At 43.0% G+C, this 19,404-nt stretch overlaps 1 protein-coding gene across 4 annotated transcripts in view; it reads right to left on the bottom strand.

Moving 5' to 3' along the window:
* The window catches only part of SIN3B (SIN3 transcription regulator family member B), a 218,213-nt gene that overhangs the window by 96,504 nt on the left and 102,305 nt on the right, over positions 1-19,404 (bottom strand). For all 4 annotated transcript variants that reach the window (XM_029614191.1, XM_029614189.1, XM_029614190.1 and 1 more), the window contains exons 10-11: positions 7,793-8,003; positions 6,461-6,577 (exon numbers count right to left, since the gene is read on the bottom strand). In XM_029614191.1, coding sequence (XP_029470051.1) covers positions 6,461-6,577; positions 7,793-8,003 — 328 coding nt within the window. The remainder of the gene's footprint in view (positions 1-6,460; positions 6,578-7,792; positions 8,004-19,404) is intronic.

Raw genomic sequence — 19,404 nt, forward strand, 5'->3', positions numbered from 1 at the left:
ATTTCTGTGGGTGCAGATGAGAAAAGGCTAATGTTTCAAATTTGACACCGGTCGGTATATCTTTTCCATTTAGAGGAATAATTACATCTGGTTGATGGTTTTCTTGCTGCTATTATAATTTCCTTGTTATCTGCTGAAAGTGTTAATGATTGTAAAGCTTCGCGTTCAACATCCAAGCCATCAGGTGGAGGGAGGAGTGAAGAGGATGTAGAAGAGATCCTTCCTCCTGAGTTAGGTGATCTGGATTTTGACCGAGATCTAAGGGTTCAGGTCTCTGAGTACTATACCAGATAAACAAACCAGGGTTGTCTCGGCCAAGCGGGTGCTGCGAGTATCATATGGGCCTTGTCTCTTATTTTCTGAACTGTTCTTGAGATGAAAGGAATCGGAGGAAACGCATAAAGGAGACCTGTCAACCATGACATCAGGAAGGCATCCTGTGTTCTTCTGAGTCAGCTTGGGTGTACAGAACAAAATTAACTAACTTTCTGGTTTTGTTCTGTGGCAAAAAGATCTATCTAAGGTTGACCCCAGTGTAGAAAAATTTTGTTTGTTACTTATGGGATGAGAGACCATTCGTGGGGGTGAAAGTCTGCTGAGACAGTTGACTAAGGTGTTCGCTATGCCCGGTAAGTATGTGGCTCTCAAGGTTATCGAATTGTTGAGGGCCCATTCCCAGATCCATCCTGTTTCCCTGCATAGAATCCAGGAACCTGACCTTCCTTTCTTGTTTACAAAAAACACAGCCACTTGATTGTCCGTGTGAATTACGACAGTGTGTCCTCGTATGAAATGTGTAAAGGTCATTAAGGCATATCTCATGTCTCTGAGTTCCAAAAGATTTATTTGGTAAACAGCTCTTCTTTCGACCATTGACCCTGAATCTTGTAATGGAGTAAGTGCGTGCCCCGACCCTGAGTGGAAGCATCTATGGTTAATATGAGAGTGTGGGTGGGATCTCAAAGAGCTGATCCGATTGTTAGCACTTCCGGATTTAGCCACCAATCAATATCCTTCTTCATGGAGTTTGATATGGTTATCTGAGAGGACATTGGTTGAAGATATTGCATCCACTGTGCTTTTAGTCCCCTTTGAAGACAGCGCATGTGAAGACGAGTGTGAGGTACTACCATGGATAGCTGCTGCCATGTGACCCAGCAATACTAACACTTCTCGAGCTGTGATTCTTGAATTGAGGAGCAAGTCCTTGCACAAGTGATGAAGATGATAGATTCTTTCTTGGGGAAGGAAAGCTCGAGATTGGATCGAGTCTATTCTGGCTCCTTTGAATTGCAAGACTTGAGTCAGTTTGAGCACCAATTTCTTATTGTTGATGAGGAATCCCAGAGATTCCAGGCAGGAAATTGTAGATTTTAGATGCTGACCCAGAGACGACTGGTCAGGGGAAACTATCAACCAATCATTCAGTTAGGGAAAGAAGCAGATCCCCTGATGTTTTTCTGTGTGCCCTTTCTTCCCGCCCCTCCCCCCCCAAAACGATAAGAAAAACACATGAAAATTTCGAGGGGTTTCCTATCGCTTTCGGGGACCTCCCGATACCTGACAGATGAGAAAATATCGTACGATATTTTCATCGTATGATATTTTCATCCGTCAGAAAAATGATTCACATCCCTACTAGTTTGAGGGAAGTCATCTTGAATTTCTCTTTCTGAAAATATTTGTTTAGGGAGCGCAGATCCAAGATTGGACAGAGACCCCCTGAGCGTTTGGGAATAAGGAAATATTAGGAGTAGTAACCCGTATCTATCTGGTGCTTGGGCACCACTTGAATGGCCTTCTGACGAAGAAAAGATTGTATCTCCAGCTCCAGAAGAGGTGCTTGAGAAGAATACATGAACGTGTTTAAGTCGTGGAAGAGGAGGATGGGACAGGAAATTTAGATAATCCTCGCGAACAAGGTCTCTGGTGATATGACTGCATTGCGTGGCAAAGGATGCTATTCTGCCCCCCTATTGGAAGATGAGGCAGTGGAGTTTTCTAAACTGAGGGCTGGGACAGCTTTTATTGTTTCCTATCCCTTGTACGGTTTTTAGTTGGAACTGGTTGAGTCTGGGTATGAAACTGCTGGAAAGATTGAAACTACTGTGGTCTGTAAGGCAGAAAATATTTGTACGGTTTCCGCTGGTTATAGTATGATTTCCTGTACTGCTGATAGTAGCATCTAGAAGAGCGAGAGTCGGAAACTGCTGAAAGAGACTGAACAGCTACGTTCTGTTCTTTTAATTGGGCCACAGTATTTAAGTTTTTCACCAAACAAGTTATCTGGAAAGCATAGAAGATTGGCCAGTTTTTCCTGCACATCTACTCTGAACAAGCTAGAGTGGAGCCAGGCCATTCGCCGAGCTGCTATAGCAGTAGCTGATGTTCAGGAGGACATTTCAAAAGATTCATATACTGCTCTGAGGAGGTGGCATGGGCCTTCATGCAGGTCATAGAATGGCTGAGGGGTAACTGGTTGGCCTAATTAGAACATAAAAATGGTTTGGAGCAGTTGTAAGGTTTCATAAAGATACTGCATCATATAAAATTGGTACTGTTAAATTCTTGAAGTTAACATAGCGCTTTGAAAGATTTTCTTGGCATAGTCGTTTAGGATTTTATGTTCTTTCATCGGAGGATTAGAAGCATGTAGTCTAGACTTTTTTGCCCATTTCATGGTGGATGCCACGATAACTGATTGGTGAGGAAGCTGGACAACACCGTATGTGGCCGTCATTTGAAGTCTGAACTTTAAATCTAACTTCCTGAATACTAGAAGAATTGACTGAGGGGTTTCCCACATCTTGGACAGGACTGAGTCCAGCAGCTTATGTGATGGAAGAGCTGATGGTTCAGCCAGTACATCTAGTATTTTTAGTAAACCAAATACTTCCTCTTGCAGGTCAGGGATTTTATGGATCTCTACTCCCAGTAGATTGCCCAGTTTTTCCACAAACTTTGACTAGGTGAGATCTTCTGGAGGAGATGAGTGGTCCGGAGGCTTATCTGGGGAATCAGAGGGAATTCCCGTTGAGCTGTCCAGAGAATGGTCTGTGGAGAGTGTGGGATTGTACAAGGATGATCCCCCCGGGATGGAGATGGCTGCTCCTCAGAAGAAGAAAAACTGGATGATGGATCTGTCTCTCCATTTGGTCCAGAAATGTGTGGAGGAGAAATTTGCAGATGTAACATTGAGAATAGATATTTAATGACAGAGGAGATCTAGTCTTTGGCCTTCTGAGATCGAATGGCCTGTGCGTCAGATTTTCCATGTGTCATTCTCTCTGAAAAGAATGGGAGCGAGCGTCTTCCCTGAGGGTGAAGTTTTGCAGCTTGAATATTGGTAGATGGTTGCAGTTTCCAAGATCCCCGTTCTTGGTCAGGAGGTATAGCTTTTGAACATAAGAACATGCCATGCTGGGTCAGACCAAGGGTCCAACAAGCCCAGCATCCTGTTTTCAACAGTGGCCAATCCAGGCCATAAGAACCTGGCAAGTACCCAAAAACTAAGTCTATTCTGTGTTACCGTTGCTAGTAAGAGTAGTGGCTATTTTCTAAGTCTACTTAATTATTAGCAGGTAATGGACTTCTCCTCCAAGAAATTATCCAATCCTTTTTTAAACACAGCTATACTAACTGCACAAACCACATCCTCTGGCAACAAATTCCAGAGTTTAATTGTGCGTTGAGTAAAAAATAACTTTCTCCGATTACTTTTAAATGTGCCATATGCTAACTTCATGGGGTGCCCCCTAGTCTTTCTATTATCTGAAAGAGATCTTCCTGAAGAACAGTTTGTTGTTGGTGTGAATGGGATGACATTTCAAAATATACAGATTGGGTCTCCAGTAATGACGATGATCTAGAGCTAATCTGTATAGGAAGAGGTGATACCCAATGAGACTGAGAAAGGATCTCCTGGAAGGGATCAGACAAGAGGATTGGAAATTTGTGTGATTTGACTCTCTCAGCAGTTTGCCTTTTTGAGAAGCATGATATTTTGTGGAGACTGTGGCGCATTTAGAATGACTAGTCTACTTCGATGCACAGAACTTAGATGGTTTTGGCATGGGAGCTTCATGTCCGTGTTTTGAAGGTCGCATCAATGCGTCATGTGTCGATGGACGCGTCAGTGTATCGTTTGTCAATGGGAACATCGCTGCATCGTGCGTCCATAGGCATGCGCCGATGATCACTTTGGTGCGTTGTGCGCCGATGAACGCTTCAATGCGGAGTCAGGTGTTTCTTACCCCTCGGTTCTTCCGATGAAGCTCTTCTGGATACTTCACAAAGCATTGATTTGGGTCCCGGGGAGGAATGTACTGAGTGCCTCGGAGAAGGCGCATAACTTCCTAACGAGGAAGCACCCTCTCACTCCAAGAGGCTAGCGATTTTCGCCGCTCTTTGTCTCCTTGCTCTAGGAGACATGCGGCCGCAGTCCCTACATTTTGTCTGTTCATAGTCTGGACCCTAGGTAAATGTAACAGTAATTATGGCTATCAGTGACAGACATTATGTGTCTGGACTGACAGTATTTAAACCCCGGTTTTTTTGGGTTGGACATTATAGCACTGAAAAGTGCTGTTTGGGGAATCGCAAAAGCGATTAAAGATATTAGAAAGAAATAAGTAGTGAAGAGATGCAGAGAGATTAAGAGACGTCCGTGCCTGAATGCAGAAAAAAAAACTAACTGAAGAGACCAGGCTTGCGCTTCATGCGGTAAGCACCGCGAAGGCACAGCAGATTATAGATGTCCGCCAGGACTAGGGGGCATTCCATGAAGTTAGCAATTAGCACATTTAAGACTAATCGGAAAAAATTATTTTTCACTTAACGCAAAAGGATGTGGTTACTGCAATTAGTGTAGCTGGGTTCAAAAAGGTTTTGAATAAGTTCTTGAAGAAGTCCATTAACTTCTATTAATCAAGTTTACTTAGGGAATAGCCACTGCTATTAATTGCATCAGTAGCATGGGATCTTCTTGGTGTTTGGGTACTTGCCAGATCCTGGCTTGGCCACTGTTGGAAACAGGATGCTGGGCTTGATGGACCCTTGGTCTGACCCAGCATGGCAATTTCTTATGTTCTTAGGGTGCCGCCATGATGATGTTACCCAAACATCATGACTAATTCAGCCTGCTTATCGATGGAAAATCACTGCACTAAGAGATGACTGTATTTTACCCACTAAAAGCAGTGCAAAATTATCTATGGTGCCCTGGCACATCCCTTGCACTATTCTTTTGCTTGTGGGTTGTATAGGAAACATAAATGGATTTTTATTTATTTTAAGGAAGGACATTTTTACAGTCCCTTTATTTCCCTCTAGGTGAAAACAGGCTCCTTTAAATGAGAACCACAGGTTCAAAGAAAGCTGTATCATTATGTACAATGTGATATTTCAAACATATCCAAGACCAGCAGCAATACCCATTCTGTATTCATTACAAGTCTTAGCAAGAAGTAATTTAAAAATGTCTTTAAGCTGCTTCCCCCTGCACCCAAGACAGAATTCATACTGGAAGGGAAGCACAAACAGCATCTTATAAACTACACCAGATTTGTTGACATCAAACTTAGCATTAAGGGCCAATTTTTTTAAATGTATGTGAGGTTTGCAGGCCCACCCCACAGGTCTGTGAGCAAATTTTCAAAGGGAAACTCCCACTGCACGAGCAAATTTCACATCATAAATCATACATGGATTTCAAAATGAACTCCTTGTGTGTTGTCTGCCAGCTCCACCCCTCTTCTCTGCCACCGATTTTACCCGCAGAGAAGGGAGGGCAATTTTCAGCCCCACTCCCTCCAATTTTACCAGGGTGACTGCTTAGTTACATGGGTAAAAAATGTTGGAAAATTGCCTTCATGAAGATGTAATTTAGCATGAACCAATCTGACTGCACTGTGTGGATGCGTTGGAATCTGTGACTCTTCCAAACATGACTGATCCCTGGGATGTAGGGAAAAACGAGGGCAGCAACTTAAGAGAGCCATGTCCAGCGCACATTTTCAAAATTCACAAGGTATTATTAACTAGACATTTTTCTTTTAGGCTGCTAGAATCAAATCCTGCACATGATTGTACTTGAAGTTAAAACTTCATCAAATACCACAGTAAATAGTATCATAAGACTGTGTGCAATGTCAATTATGACATCACAACCAATACAGACCAATCAGATTTAAGCAGACTGATGCTGCTCTCAACAAGGCAGCTCCCAGCATTTCCGGTGAATTGCATGAATTGCTTAAAGAACTTTAAACTTAAAAGGTTAATTGAAGCAGGAGGCCTGGACAGCACAGAACACAGTGACACACAGAACTATTTTTAAACTATAAATAATATTTTAATGTGAAATCTTTCCTCTCCAGTCACCCCTAAAAAAAAAAAAAAAGGCCCTGATTAATGAAGGGTAAGGACCTCCATCCTCTCTTTTACACCAAGGTTTAATCACCTCAAACCGTTCATCTTCACAGCGATGAAGCTGTTCCTCATATGGAGTTTTCTTGGAGCTGACAAAGGTAGAGTCTTCGGACCATGATGGGAAGGAGACCCAAGTGTCATTCAGCACCTTCAGTAAAGGACATTATGGAGTCACACTAGCATATTACAATGTGTATATTCTCTAGTACAGCTTCTTGCAAAACTATTTGTTTAAAACACTGTGCGGAATTTCTCAACACCAAGCCTAATAAGTGAGCATCAAAGACCAGGTTAAGAACCACTGCTCTAGTTACAGTTCTTAGTATCATCTGCAAAGATACCATTTCCACTCAGTCCTCCTGAAATATCGCTTATGAAAATCCTGAATGAACCAACCTCGGGACTGATCTCTGTAGCACTCTGCTAGTCACGCTCCTCTCCTGAGAGCCACCATTCGTAACCACTACTCTCTCGTACCAATCACTCCACCAATTTCTAACTAGTCTGCCACCTCAGAGCTCACGCCAAAAATTATTTCTGAGTTTACTGTACAGGGCAAGTGCCAAAGGGCTTACTGCAGTTTAAGCACATCATATCTGCCTCTCACACCTGATCTAAATTATTACTACAGACAGAATGTTAAGCATTGATACCCACCTTCATGCAACATGATTCAGTTTAAGTTTGGTTTTCATTTTCATGTTTTCCCTCCTCTCTTGTTGGGCAGACTTTCCCCAAGTACTGATCTGTGTACAGCTCACCAGCTGTGCTTTGGTGCAAATTTTACATGAGGTTATATGGAAAATCCATAACCAATGCTTGTGCAGACACAAACATTTTGACTACTAGCATTACTTTATTAATATTGTGACATGCAAAACTTACATTGCACTGTATAAGGTGAAAGATTAATTATATTGTCAGGCAATGATATGCATGAAACTTCACGTTCTGCATATTACATCCACCTATGATTTGTCATAAAAGCTATAAAAAAGGTGTGTGTGCCCATCTATTAAAATGTTCTTCAGGAGTGGTCCTTGGCATGGTCTTTGCCCGTCAAATTGAATTTCTGTTCATCTCCCAGCATCCTCAGCGCTAAGCTGACAATAAACCACCAACATAAAACTAATGAAAACACACTTTAGAACCACGTGTGATGGAAGACATTAATACTAACAAATTGGCACCAACCTTAGTTGCTAGGAATCAGCCGGCACTGCTAGAAATACTCTTAAATCAAAGATGCCTTTGAAGGCTAATGAGGCCACGACAAGCGTGGTTTTCCTGGATGTGAGAACATTTTGCACTTTACGTGCACTGTAAGGGGGCCTTTTACTCTGCATGTGTGCTGCTGAGATACCTCTTTACAAACAGCTGTCCTCCCACTGCATTTGGGCTGTTGATATGTTTTCGGCAGCGCTCGGTAACTTGATCCGATCCTCTTGCAAGATGCATAATCAATTTCTCGGCCAATGCCATCACCAGATCTATCGCTCATCAGAGGCGAAGCAAAAGAGAGTTCCTTCACTCCCAGGAAAGACTTGAACTGTGCAAAGAGCTCTGGAAACTTCCTTTAAGAAACATTAGACATGTATATTTTTGTAAGTATATATTTAAAAATGGAGCTTTCAGTATTGCAATCAGACCCAGGTACTGGGTATACAATTTTCAGTATGCCAGTCTGTTGTTACATAGTCATTTCAGTACCACGATGAGAAGCATAAATAAGCAACAGAATTGCAACTTCAGATTCTCCACATTAAAAGCAAACCTAAGCATTATTCATATGATTTTACAGCATTTTACACCATTGTTTGGAAAATCATATATAGCAGCATGCAATAACCAAAAGATGCAAGCAATTCCTTTATTGTAATCTTATTGTGGCTCATATTTTCTTTTTAAATTTTTGCTGAGTGTCCAAAAATATAAAGTGCCCAAATAAAGTTCAAAATGAGCTAATCCCAAAAAACACACTTATGATAGTCCTAAAATCAAATAAAGGTGTTTTTTGTGACTGGCTCTTTGTGATATTCTTAATGGGAATCGTGGATTATATAAAAAGACTACTTGCAAATTTTGGACTCAGCAATTTTAAAATATGAACCATGTTAGGCAGGATGGAAGGCACCACTTGCATATTTTGATGACTGCATTGTTATTTATTTATGAACATTTGATATTCTGCCTTTTCCCCAAAGTTGATCTCAAGGAAGATTACAATAAATTTAAATGAGGCATTAGAACAGCTTACAATCAAAATCAGAATTTGCAATTTTCGTAGTATTGGCATGCAGCATAAAAACAGCCATTTGTGAATAGTTTCAAGACCCTCACTGGGAATTCAGGAAGTTTAACCAAAAATGTGGGTCTCAGGGGAAGGCCTGGCTGAAAAGCCATGCCTTAGTTTCTTTCCTGAACTTAAGGTAGCATGGCTCCAGGCGGACCGCTAATATGATCTCCCTAACAATATTTAGCAGATATTTTAAAATCTTATGAATAGTAGCTGGATATGCTTTTAATGTGGAGTTTCATATAGGCAACAGGAAGTGGAGACGATGAGCGGTATACACTAGTGGAGAATAAGAATTTATGAATAAAAAGGCATAAACGCTTGACCCAAGGCTTCATTTTTCTTGATTAATTCATCCCAAGGATTTGTGAACTCTTTGGCACTATTCTACCTCCATATATGGTTTCGTATAGGCAGACATTTGGATAAACAAGTCCACTTATAATCCACAATAAGGGAAAACTGGTTCTTACCTGCTAATTTTCTTTCCTTGAGTCCCCCAGATCAGTCCAGACCATTGAGTTTTTCTCCCCTCCCAGCAGATAGAGACAGAGAAGAAAAGCTTTACTGTATTGTTGGTACTTAAGTGCCACCTGCAGTCACTCAGTATACCCTGAAACCAAGCTAAAAGACTTAAACCCTTAGAAACGAGCAGGGGAAAGATTATCAGTAAACACCAAAAATAAGCTTGAAAACCTCTCCTACATTCTGAATACATTTACTCCCACAGAAGAGCGGTCGTCAGAAAACAAAGGGTGGGTTTCTTCTCTGATCTGTGGGACTCAAGGAAAGAAAAGTAGCAAGGAACAGCCCATTTTCCCATCCTTAATGTCCCCCAGACCAGGCCAAACGCCTGGGACATACCCAAGCTTCCCTAAACTGGATGGGAACCTGGAAGACCCACTCGCAACACACATTCTCCAAACCCTTCCAGATCGGGCATGTCCAACCTATAATGTTTGGAGAAAGTGTATAATGAAGACTAAGTTGCCACTCTGCAAATCTCCTCTGGCAGCACCAACTGACACTACCCAAGTTGCTACTTGCATTCTAGTAGAATGCGCTCTCAGACCTACAGGAACCAGTAGTCCCCTTCCAAACATATACCGAAGCTATGGCAATAGATGCCTTTGACACCTTCTCATCTTTATTCCGGCCACTAAACACCACAAAAAGATGGTCCAACTTACGGAAACTATTAGTAACCTTCAAATAGCTCATCCAAAACATGAAGTTCCCTAGAATGCGACAAGGAAGAAGGAGAATCAGACTTCTGAAACGCGGGCAATTTAATCAACTGAGTGAAGTGAAAAGGAGAAAGCAGAGTTGCTTACCTGTAACAAGTGTTCTCTGAGGACTGCAGGATGTTAGTTCTCACACGTGGGTGACATCATCAGATGGAGCCCCCGACACAGAAAACTTATGTCAAAGTTTCTAGAACTTTGGCTTGCCACAACACTGAGCATGCCCAGCATGTAATATACCACATGTCCACGCGGGGTCCCTCTTTAGTCTTATAAGATAGAATTAGACATAAATAAAAAAACAGGAGAAACCCAACTCTGCTAGGTGGTGGGCAGGTTTCACGAGGACAAACATCCTTCTGTCCTTGCAGAAGGAGAAATTACTATTTACTTGATAATTTTCATTTCTTTACTGAAGATAGGTGGATCCACGTCAGTGGGTTATGCACCTTTACCATCAATGGAAATGGAGCAAAGCTGACATCACGGTACATATACCCCTGCAGTGACATCAGCCCGCCAGTATTCTCTGCATTGTGGACAAACTAACAAAATTTGATTATTAACAGACAATCACTCCAGCACTCAGCTAACAGGAAAACACTGGAGCTTAGACAAGGAGTGTAATAACACTTGTCTAGAGACTGGATTGACACTTACCCTGGAACACGCAGCCACGCAGAAGAACCATAGCACAACCAACGGCAACCAAGGGCAGGAAGGTGGATCCACCTATCTTTATTAAAGAAAAGGAAATTATCAGGTAAGCAGTAATTTCTCCTTTCTTAGAATTCAGATAGATGGATCCACACCAGTGGGATGTACCAAAGCTACTCCCGAACAGTGTGGGAGGCTGCCTGCCCTCCGATCAATACTGCATGTGCAAAGGCTGCATCTTCCCGGGCCTGCACATCCAGGCGGTAATGCCTGGAAAAGGTATGTAATGAAGACCATGTCACAGCTCGGCAGATCTCGATGGGAGACAGCAATCTAACCTCTGCCCTGACACTGCCTGAGCCCTAGTGGAATGAGCCCTAACCTGACTAGGCAATGGCTGCTTAGCATCCACGTACGCAGCTGTGACTACCTCATAAATCCAGTGGGCTCTTGTAGCTTGCAATGCCAGCTCACCCTGTTTACTCCCACCATGGAGTATAAATAGCCGGTCTGTCTTCCTGACAGGTTTAGAAACCTCTAAATATCTCAAGATATGCCTTTTGACATCCAAGGACCATAACAGATGATATTCATCCACATCTGTCCAGAGTCAGCAAGGAAACTGATTTGATTCAAGTGAAAATCCAAGACCACCTTTGGCAAAAAGACAGAACAGTATGCAACTGTATCACCCTGGAGTCACTAACAGAACTGGTTCCCAGCAAAACAAGGCCTGCAGTTCGGAGACTCTACACGCAGAACAAATTGCCACAAGAAACATCGTTTCAAGGTAGGTGACCTCAAGGAAAGGCTATGCGGCCGGTCGAAAAGTGGGACCTGCCAGAAAATTCAAAAACCATATTAAGACTCCACAAAGGCACAGGCAACTGCAGGGGAAGACAAAGATGCTTCACCCCTTTTAAGAAATGAGCCCCATCTGGATGAGCCGACAAGGGTCCACCATCCACTTAACTTCGGAAACAGGCACGAGCCACTACCTGTACCTTCAATGAATTAGGATCAACCCTTTACTCAATCCATCCTGCAAAAATTCCAAAATGAGTGGGATCTTAACCAAACAAGGATGAACCCCTTGATCCTCACACCAAGCCTCAAATATTCGCCAAACCCACACATAGGCTAAGGAAGTGAATAATTTTCTCACTCGTAGCAAGAAGGCAATCACTGCAGTGGAATATTTACGCTTAAGCACCCTAGCCCTCTCAAGGGTCATACCGTAACACAAAATCAAATTGGATCTTCGTGAACAACAGGCCCCTGGCGAAACAGATCCCTGTTACCGGTAATCAGATAGAAGAGTCCACCAGGAACCTTCACAAATCTGCATATTACAGCCTCCTGGGCCAATCTGGTGCCACCAGAAGCACCATTCGACTGACTCACAATCCTCCAAAATCATTCTGCCCAACATGGGTCACGGGGGAATGGCATATAGGAGTTTGCCCTCCAGTCTCTCCTGCACGAGGGCATCAATGCCCAAGGACTTTTGATCTCTCCTGCAACTGAAGAAGTGAGGAGCCTTCGCATTGAGAGATGTCGCCAGCAGGCCCCTTTATATTAGATCCAAAGGTTCAAAGAAAGCTGTATCATTGTATACAATGCGATATTTCAAAAATATCCAAGACTCTAATGAATACAGAATGGATATTACTGCTGTACACTATGAGCTGGAATGTCTCATTTGACAATTCCCATTGTCCTGGGTCCAGACTCTTTCTGCTGAGAAAGTCGGCTCTACCGCCCATTCCATGAGTTGGGCTATTTCGGGCAGCACATGCTGGTTCTTGGCTCCTCCCTGGCAATTGATGCAAGCCACTGTCATTGCATTGTCTGACATTATTTGGACTGATCGACCCAGCAATTAGTCGACAAATCGTAAGCATGCCATCAGATCAGCCAGGGTTTCCAGCCGATTGATGCTCTTGAGAAATTCTTCTGTACTTCAGCACTCTTGCACTGTTAACTCCTGATAGTGAGCCCTTCAACCCTGGAGGCTTGCCTCCATCATGAATACTAGCCAGTCTGGTGATCGCAGGGAAACCTCTTCCTTAAAGTGGTCTGCTTGCAACCACTGTATGCTGATCTCCACCGGTAGGCAAAGCTGTACTGAATAGTCCTGAGACTATGGACTCCGACAAGCCAGCAAAGTGAGATAAAGAAGGCATATATATGCCTTTGCCCATGGAACTACCTCTAGAGTGGCCGCCATCAACCAGAGCATCTGTATATAAGACCACACTGTAGGGTGTATTGTTTCTGTCAATAGTCGCACCTGCGCCATCAGCTTCTGAATGCAGCCCTCCGGCAGGAACACGCTGTCTTGCTTTGTGCCGAACCGAAAAACAAGATACTCCAGTGTCTGGGATGGCTGTAGAATGCTCTTGGCAAAGTTCACCACTCAACATAGTTCCTGCAGCAAGGAGGCACCTTGAATGAGACCCGAAGACTATCTTCCAGACTCTTGGCCCGAACCAGCCAATCGTCTAAGCAAGGGTAAACCAGAATGCCATCCATCACCATAACCGTTGCTGCTCCAGATGGATGGGAATATGAAGGTACACCTCTGACAAATCCAGGGACGGAAACTCTCCTGTTTCTGCCAAAACTGCCATTATAGTTGAGCATAAGGTTTCCATGTGAAAACGAGTCACCCGCAAATGACGGTTGACTCCCTTGAGATCTAGGATGGGGCGAAAGGAACTCTCATTCTTGGGCACATCGAAATAAATGGAATAACAGCCCATATTTTCACGTGACATGAACACTGGAACTACAACCTACAGGCTGAGGAACCTTGACAACGTGCACTCCACTGCTTGTCTCTTCTGCAAAGAGCTGCAGTGAGACACCAAGAAAATGTCCCGAGGGACACTGTAAAACTCCAGAACATAGCCATCTCTTATCACGTCAAGAACCCACTGGTCTGCCGTGATCTCAACCCAACTCCATTTAAAAAAAGAGACAGGCAATCCTCTATCTCCTGTTCCCGGGGGTGGGGCACCTTCGCTGAGAGGCTCAGGGGGCACCACTACCTGAGCCTGTGCCCCATTCTGAGCTGCCTGGGACAAAGGATTAAGACCTACCCAAAGGCCGAGTGATCTGAGAAGCTGCTCCTTTGTAGGGTCGAAAGCGTCTGAAACCCCTAGCACAACTTCTCGTGCCGAAGGAATGCAGCATCTGCTTCTTATCCTCTGGTAACTGAGGAACCCGAGACTCACCTCATTTACTGGCCATTTTATTTTTAAAGCTCACTCTGACGAAGCCATCCCACTGGCCAAAGTGTGGACCAGATCGCAGCCTGCATCTGCCAAAAAGGCGGCGGCCAGATCCATCACTGCCCTGGAATTCAAATCAGATTCATCGACTTCCTGAGAGAGAGGTAAACAAGAGTGACCCACCAGGGAACAATAAGAATCTATCTGCAAATTCATTGCCATTGCTTCAAAGCCTGTGCCTCAATTTTCCAGCTCCTATTCACCATCCAGAGCTGTGCTGTGTCGGCTGTGCTGAACTTTTCCTGTTTCCACCATCTGCAGTCTTCACCAGCTGCCCGAGCTGTCCTGCTGCTGCTGAGCAGATCTCCCACCCTGCCCCCATCGTAACATCATCATGTGGCAACGGCTTAAAGGGCTTGCAGTGTCGCTGGAGGGGCCAAGCCCCTGTGCATCCGTTTTCCAGCTCCTATTCACCATCCAGAGCTGTGCCGGCTGTGCTGAACATTGCCTGTTTCCATCATCTGTGCCTTCACCACCTGCCCGAGCCGTCCTGCTGCTGCTGAGCGGGTCTCCCACCCTGCCTCCATTGTGACATCATCAGAGGCCGACAGCTTAAAGGGCTTGTAGTGTCGCCAGAAGCGTCACACATCGAAGGAGCGCAACAAAGGGGCACGCCCCTTTGTGCACTCCTCAGCATTTCAATATCTTTACATTTACCTACCTTATATCCTTTCCACTAATCAATACCTATAAAACTTTCTACGTGTTTGACTATCTTTGTGAGAAATGGAAATCCCCACAATATCAGGTCAAGGCAGACATTTTATTTATTTATTTACTGTTTTTTTTTATACCGACGTTCAGAAATAAATATCACATCGGTGTACAGCTTAATTATAAATGCCTTATTAAAAGCATTTAAAAACAATCAGTAAAATGAAATACATAAATTCAATAAAGTAAAAATTTTAACACATCTTAAAGTTGTAAAAGAAACTAAAATTAGCAGTAAAAATAAGAATTTAAAATAGATTCAAAGACTATGGAAAAGTTTGCTGAAATAGCCATGTTTTGAGTGCTCTCTTAAAAGCTTTAATATCTGGCTCAAGTCATAGATCTTGAGGCAGAGAGTTCCATAATAATGGATCAGCGATGGAAAGTGCTCTCTCTTGTACTGTATTCAAATGTGCAGATTTTGGTGACGGCAATGGTAAGGATCCATTGTTTGCCGACCTGGTGGACCTCTGTGGGGTGTGAAAGTGTAGTGAGGCAGTTAACCTATGCCGTAAATGTAAATCAAGTACATATAGATTCTTGTCTCTCATCACTCCAGCTCTCACCACTTCCATGGCTGTGCTTTCTTCCCTCTCTCTTCTAATTTGAAACAGTCAGTCAATTTGTAAGTCAGTCAATTAGAAAAAAAACAGCAGTCATTCACAACCTTTTAACAGAACACAATCCTGACTGCTTTCTACTTTCTGTAACCTGGCTAACTGACTCTGACAATGTCACAATTAACTCCCTATGTCCTTCTGACTATACACTATTCTCCAAACCCAGGCCTCACCGCCGCAGTGGGGGCCTCCGGCCTTAGTCAAATCCTCTTTAAAAACAAAAAACCATACTCCTGATTCACCCACACGAACTACTTCTCATCACTACAACTATTGCTAACTTCGTAATCATTTATTGTCCACCAGACCTTAATCATCACAACTCAGCCCCTCTACTAGATGCCATCTCATCTCTTCCAACTGACCTCACTAGAACCATAATTGCTGGAGATTTCAATATCCATCTTGATTCACTCTATGTACCCTTCCGCATCTTCTTTTCTAGATGCCATGGAAGGTCTTGGCTGGATTCAAATTGTTGATACCCCCACTCATAAACAGGGCCGTAGTCTATTCTGTAACCCTATTTTCCTCACCATTCCACCAAACACTCTGCATACTCCCTGTACCCTGATCTGACCATTCTCTTATCAAGGATAAACTCTCAAACCTCAAGTCAATCAATCATACAAAGTCCCGTTTTAGAAGGAAGAAGTACACTTCAGAAACTTTTAGCATAGCATTTCTCCCTAATATGTCCCTATTAATAAGTTCCAGTTTGTGCCTGGAATTCAGCAATCATTAACACCCTAAATTCAATAGCTCCATTAGTTCTTGCAGCTTGCAAAGCAAAACCCCGTGCCCCCTGGTACTCTAAATCTCTAGAATCTTTGAAATCTGTGCTTAGATGCCATGAAATATCCTGGCATAAATATCATACCTCCTCCGCAAAAAATTCATATTTCACCTGCTTAAGGAAATATAAAAAAGAAATAAGTTTTCTTGGCAAAGTCTACTACTCCCAAAAAATAACCGCCGCTAATGGAAACCTTTCTGTTCTGTTCAACATCGTAAAATCCCTAACAAATACCACTCATTTGGACCCCTCTGAAGTCAACAACTCCCTCTGCAACCGTATTGCAACCCATTTTCAAGAGAAAATATCCAAAATTACTAATAGCTTCACTCATCTGCCCATCTCTAACGCATCCCTTCCGGCCCCAGTATGCAATTGGTCTGTTTTCACACATACAAGTCCTTCAACCATCACACATATATTACAAAGAGTAAAAATATCAACATCTCCCTTTAATCCCTGTCCCGGTCATCTTCTAAAAGAACTAAATCTAAATCTAAAATCTAAATAAATAAAATAAATAAACTAAGTGAATTTGCCAGCACCTTCCTAAGCCAACTTGTAAACCAACCTTTAGACTCTGGCATATTTCCAGATACATTAAAAGATACATTAAAAGAAACATCTATCCGTCCTATCCTCAAGAAAAAAACAAGGACCTTACTAATATTACCAATCTCCTTCCCATTGCATTGCTCACCTCCCTAGCCAAACTAATTGAATCTGTAGTATTACATCAGCTCTCTGAATATCTATCCGAGAACTCTCTTCTTCATCCAAATCAACACGGTTTCCGTAAGGACCAGAGTACAGAAACACTATTACTTTCTCCTTTGACACCTTACATCGAGGATTTGACACTAATACCGATTATATATTAGTACTCCTTGACATCTCAGCCGCCTTTGACACACTCAATCACAAAATTCTCCTTCACTAGTTTCAATCCATAGGCATCTCTGACACTATATTAAACTGGTTCAACTCCTAACTTACCTATTGCCCACATCAGATTAACATTGGTCCTTATTCATCTGATGGGTATACCCCTTCTTCTGGTGTACCTCAAGGCTCCTCTCTATCTGCCATCTTGTTCTACATATATCTAATACCTCTCTGTCATCTACTCACCAATCTCAATATCCAATTCAAAATGTATGCAGATGATATCCAGTTCTTCGTACCATATTCCATATCCTGGTTAAACACTCTTGCAACTGTATGTCTCTACATCAAAACAATCAATTCATGGTTATCCCACCACAGTCTTAAATTAAACACTGCCAAAACTGAAATCCTGCATTTATCAGCCATCCCTCACTCTACCTGTAGAGCAGGGGTGGGCAATTAATTTTCCCATGGGGCCGCATGAGAAATTGGGATGGTTTTAGAGGGCCGGACTAATATAATTAATTCAGTTCTCAATAGCCCTACTTATGAAAAGACAGCAGTTTACCACCAATGTATGTCCTCTGAGAAAACACAACAAATAAGACCGATACAAACGCTTACATGCTAGCAAAATATCTCATCTCGGTAACAGACACAGAACCGACCTAACATACTCCCAGGATCTGTAGTAATGCACATAAACTAATCCGCACACAGTTACACCTGTATTATGGAATACACTCAAACAGGAGCAACCCTATCTATGAAAAGGCAACACTACAAATATTACATCAGACCCTAAACACCAATACACCTCTTATTAGGAAAACAGAACTAACAAGCAGCTATAGATCCCCAAACAGAAATAATTGTAAAACTATACTAATAAGCAGAATAAATGTTTCTAAACAGCTATGAACAGAATAACATCCAACAATTAAAAACTCATAAAAACTATTAAACATTCTCCAAACACCAATAAAATATTTCAAAAAAGCAGACATCATACAATTAAAATGGCAGTCAAGAAAAATAAACTTAAAGCCACCTTTACTTACCCCCTCCAGCAGCTCTCCTACTCCCCTTCCCTGCAGGCCATGGCACACACCAGAAGCAGCAGTAGAAGCTAAGCTCTATACTTATGGTCCTCTTCCTTAGTGCCCATGTCTCTCACACACACACACCATACCAGTCATGCCCCCATGACCAGTTTCTGTCTCTCACACACCAATCATCTCCCAAACAGTCTTTGGCACACACACACCAGTCACCTTCCTGAACAGTTTCTCTCATGCCATACACACACACACACACACACAGGCTTCCCACTCCCGTGTTCTACTTGCATATATGGTCTTCTCACTCTCATAATCACTTTCTCTGTCTCTCTCTCTCACACACACACACACTCACTCACCAGTCTCTCACTCCCATGCTTGTTCTCTCCACATGCACAGGCTTCTCATTCCCAAAATCACTTTCTTTCTCTCTCTCACACACACACACACCAGTCTCTCACTCCCATGTTCTCTTTCAGATATACCGGCTTCTCCCTCCCATGATGTGTCTCACACACACCCGGGTTTCTCACTCCCATGCTCACTCTTCACATGCACAGGCTTCTCATTCCCATAATCACTTTTTCTCTCTCTCTCTCTCACACACACACACACACACACACCAGTCACCTGATCTCACTCATGCATACACACACACACAGGCTTCCCACTCCCAAGTTCTCTTTCAGATATACAGGCTTCTCCCTCCCATGCTGTGTCTCACACACACCCAGGTTTCTCACTCTCATGCTCACTCTCTTCACATGCACAGGCTTCTCATTCCCATAATCACTTTTTCTCTCTCTCTCTCTCTCACACACACACACACACACACACCAGTCACCTGATCTCACTCATGCATACACACACACACAGGCTTCCCACTCCCAAGTTCTCTTTCAGATATACAGGCTTCTCCCTCCCATGCTGTGTCTCACACACACCCAGGTTTCTCACTCTCATGCTCACTCTCTTCACATGCACAGGCTTCTCATTCCCATAATCACTTTCTCTCTGTTACACACACACCAGTCTCTCTCATTTCCATGTTCACTCTCCACGTGCACAGGCTTCTCATTCCCTGAATCACATTCTCTCACATTCACACACACCAGTCTTTTTCTCTCACACACACAGTCACCTTACCAAGCAGTCTCTCTCTCTCATGCATGCACACTCACCCAGGTTTCTCACTCCCACAACTCCAGGCTTCTTATGCTCATGCTTTCCCACATACCCAGACTTCTCACTTCCATGCTTTTTCTCACACACACACACACACACACACACATCAGTCACCTCCCTGACTAATGCCTCACACTCTCACATACACATCAGTCATCTCCCTGAGCAATCACTTTCATTGTCTCTCACATACACACACACACATCAGCTCTCTGACC

The sequence above is a fragment of the Rhinatrema bivittatum genome, chromosome 8 (genome assembly GCF_901001135.1).
Source record: "Rhinatrema bivittatum chromosome 8, aRhiBiv1.1, whole genome shotgun sequence".
In the NCBI taxonomy this organism is placed as follows: domain Eukaryota; kingdom Metazoa; phylum Chordata; class Amphibia; order Gymnophiona; family Rhinatrematidae; genus Rhinatrema; species Rhinatrema bivittatum.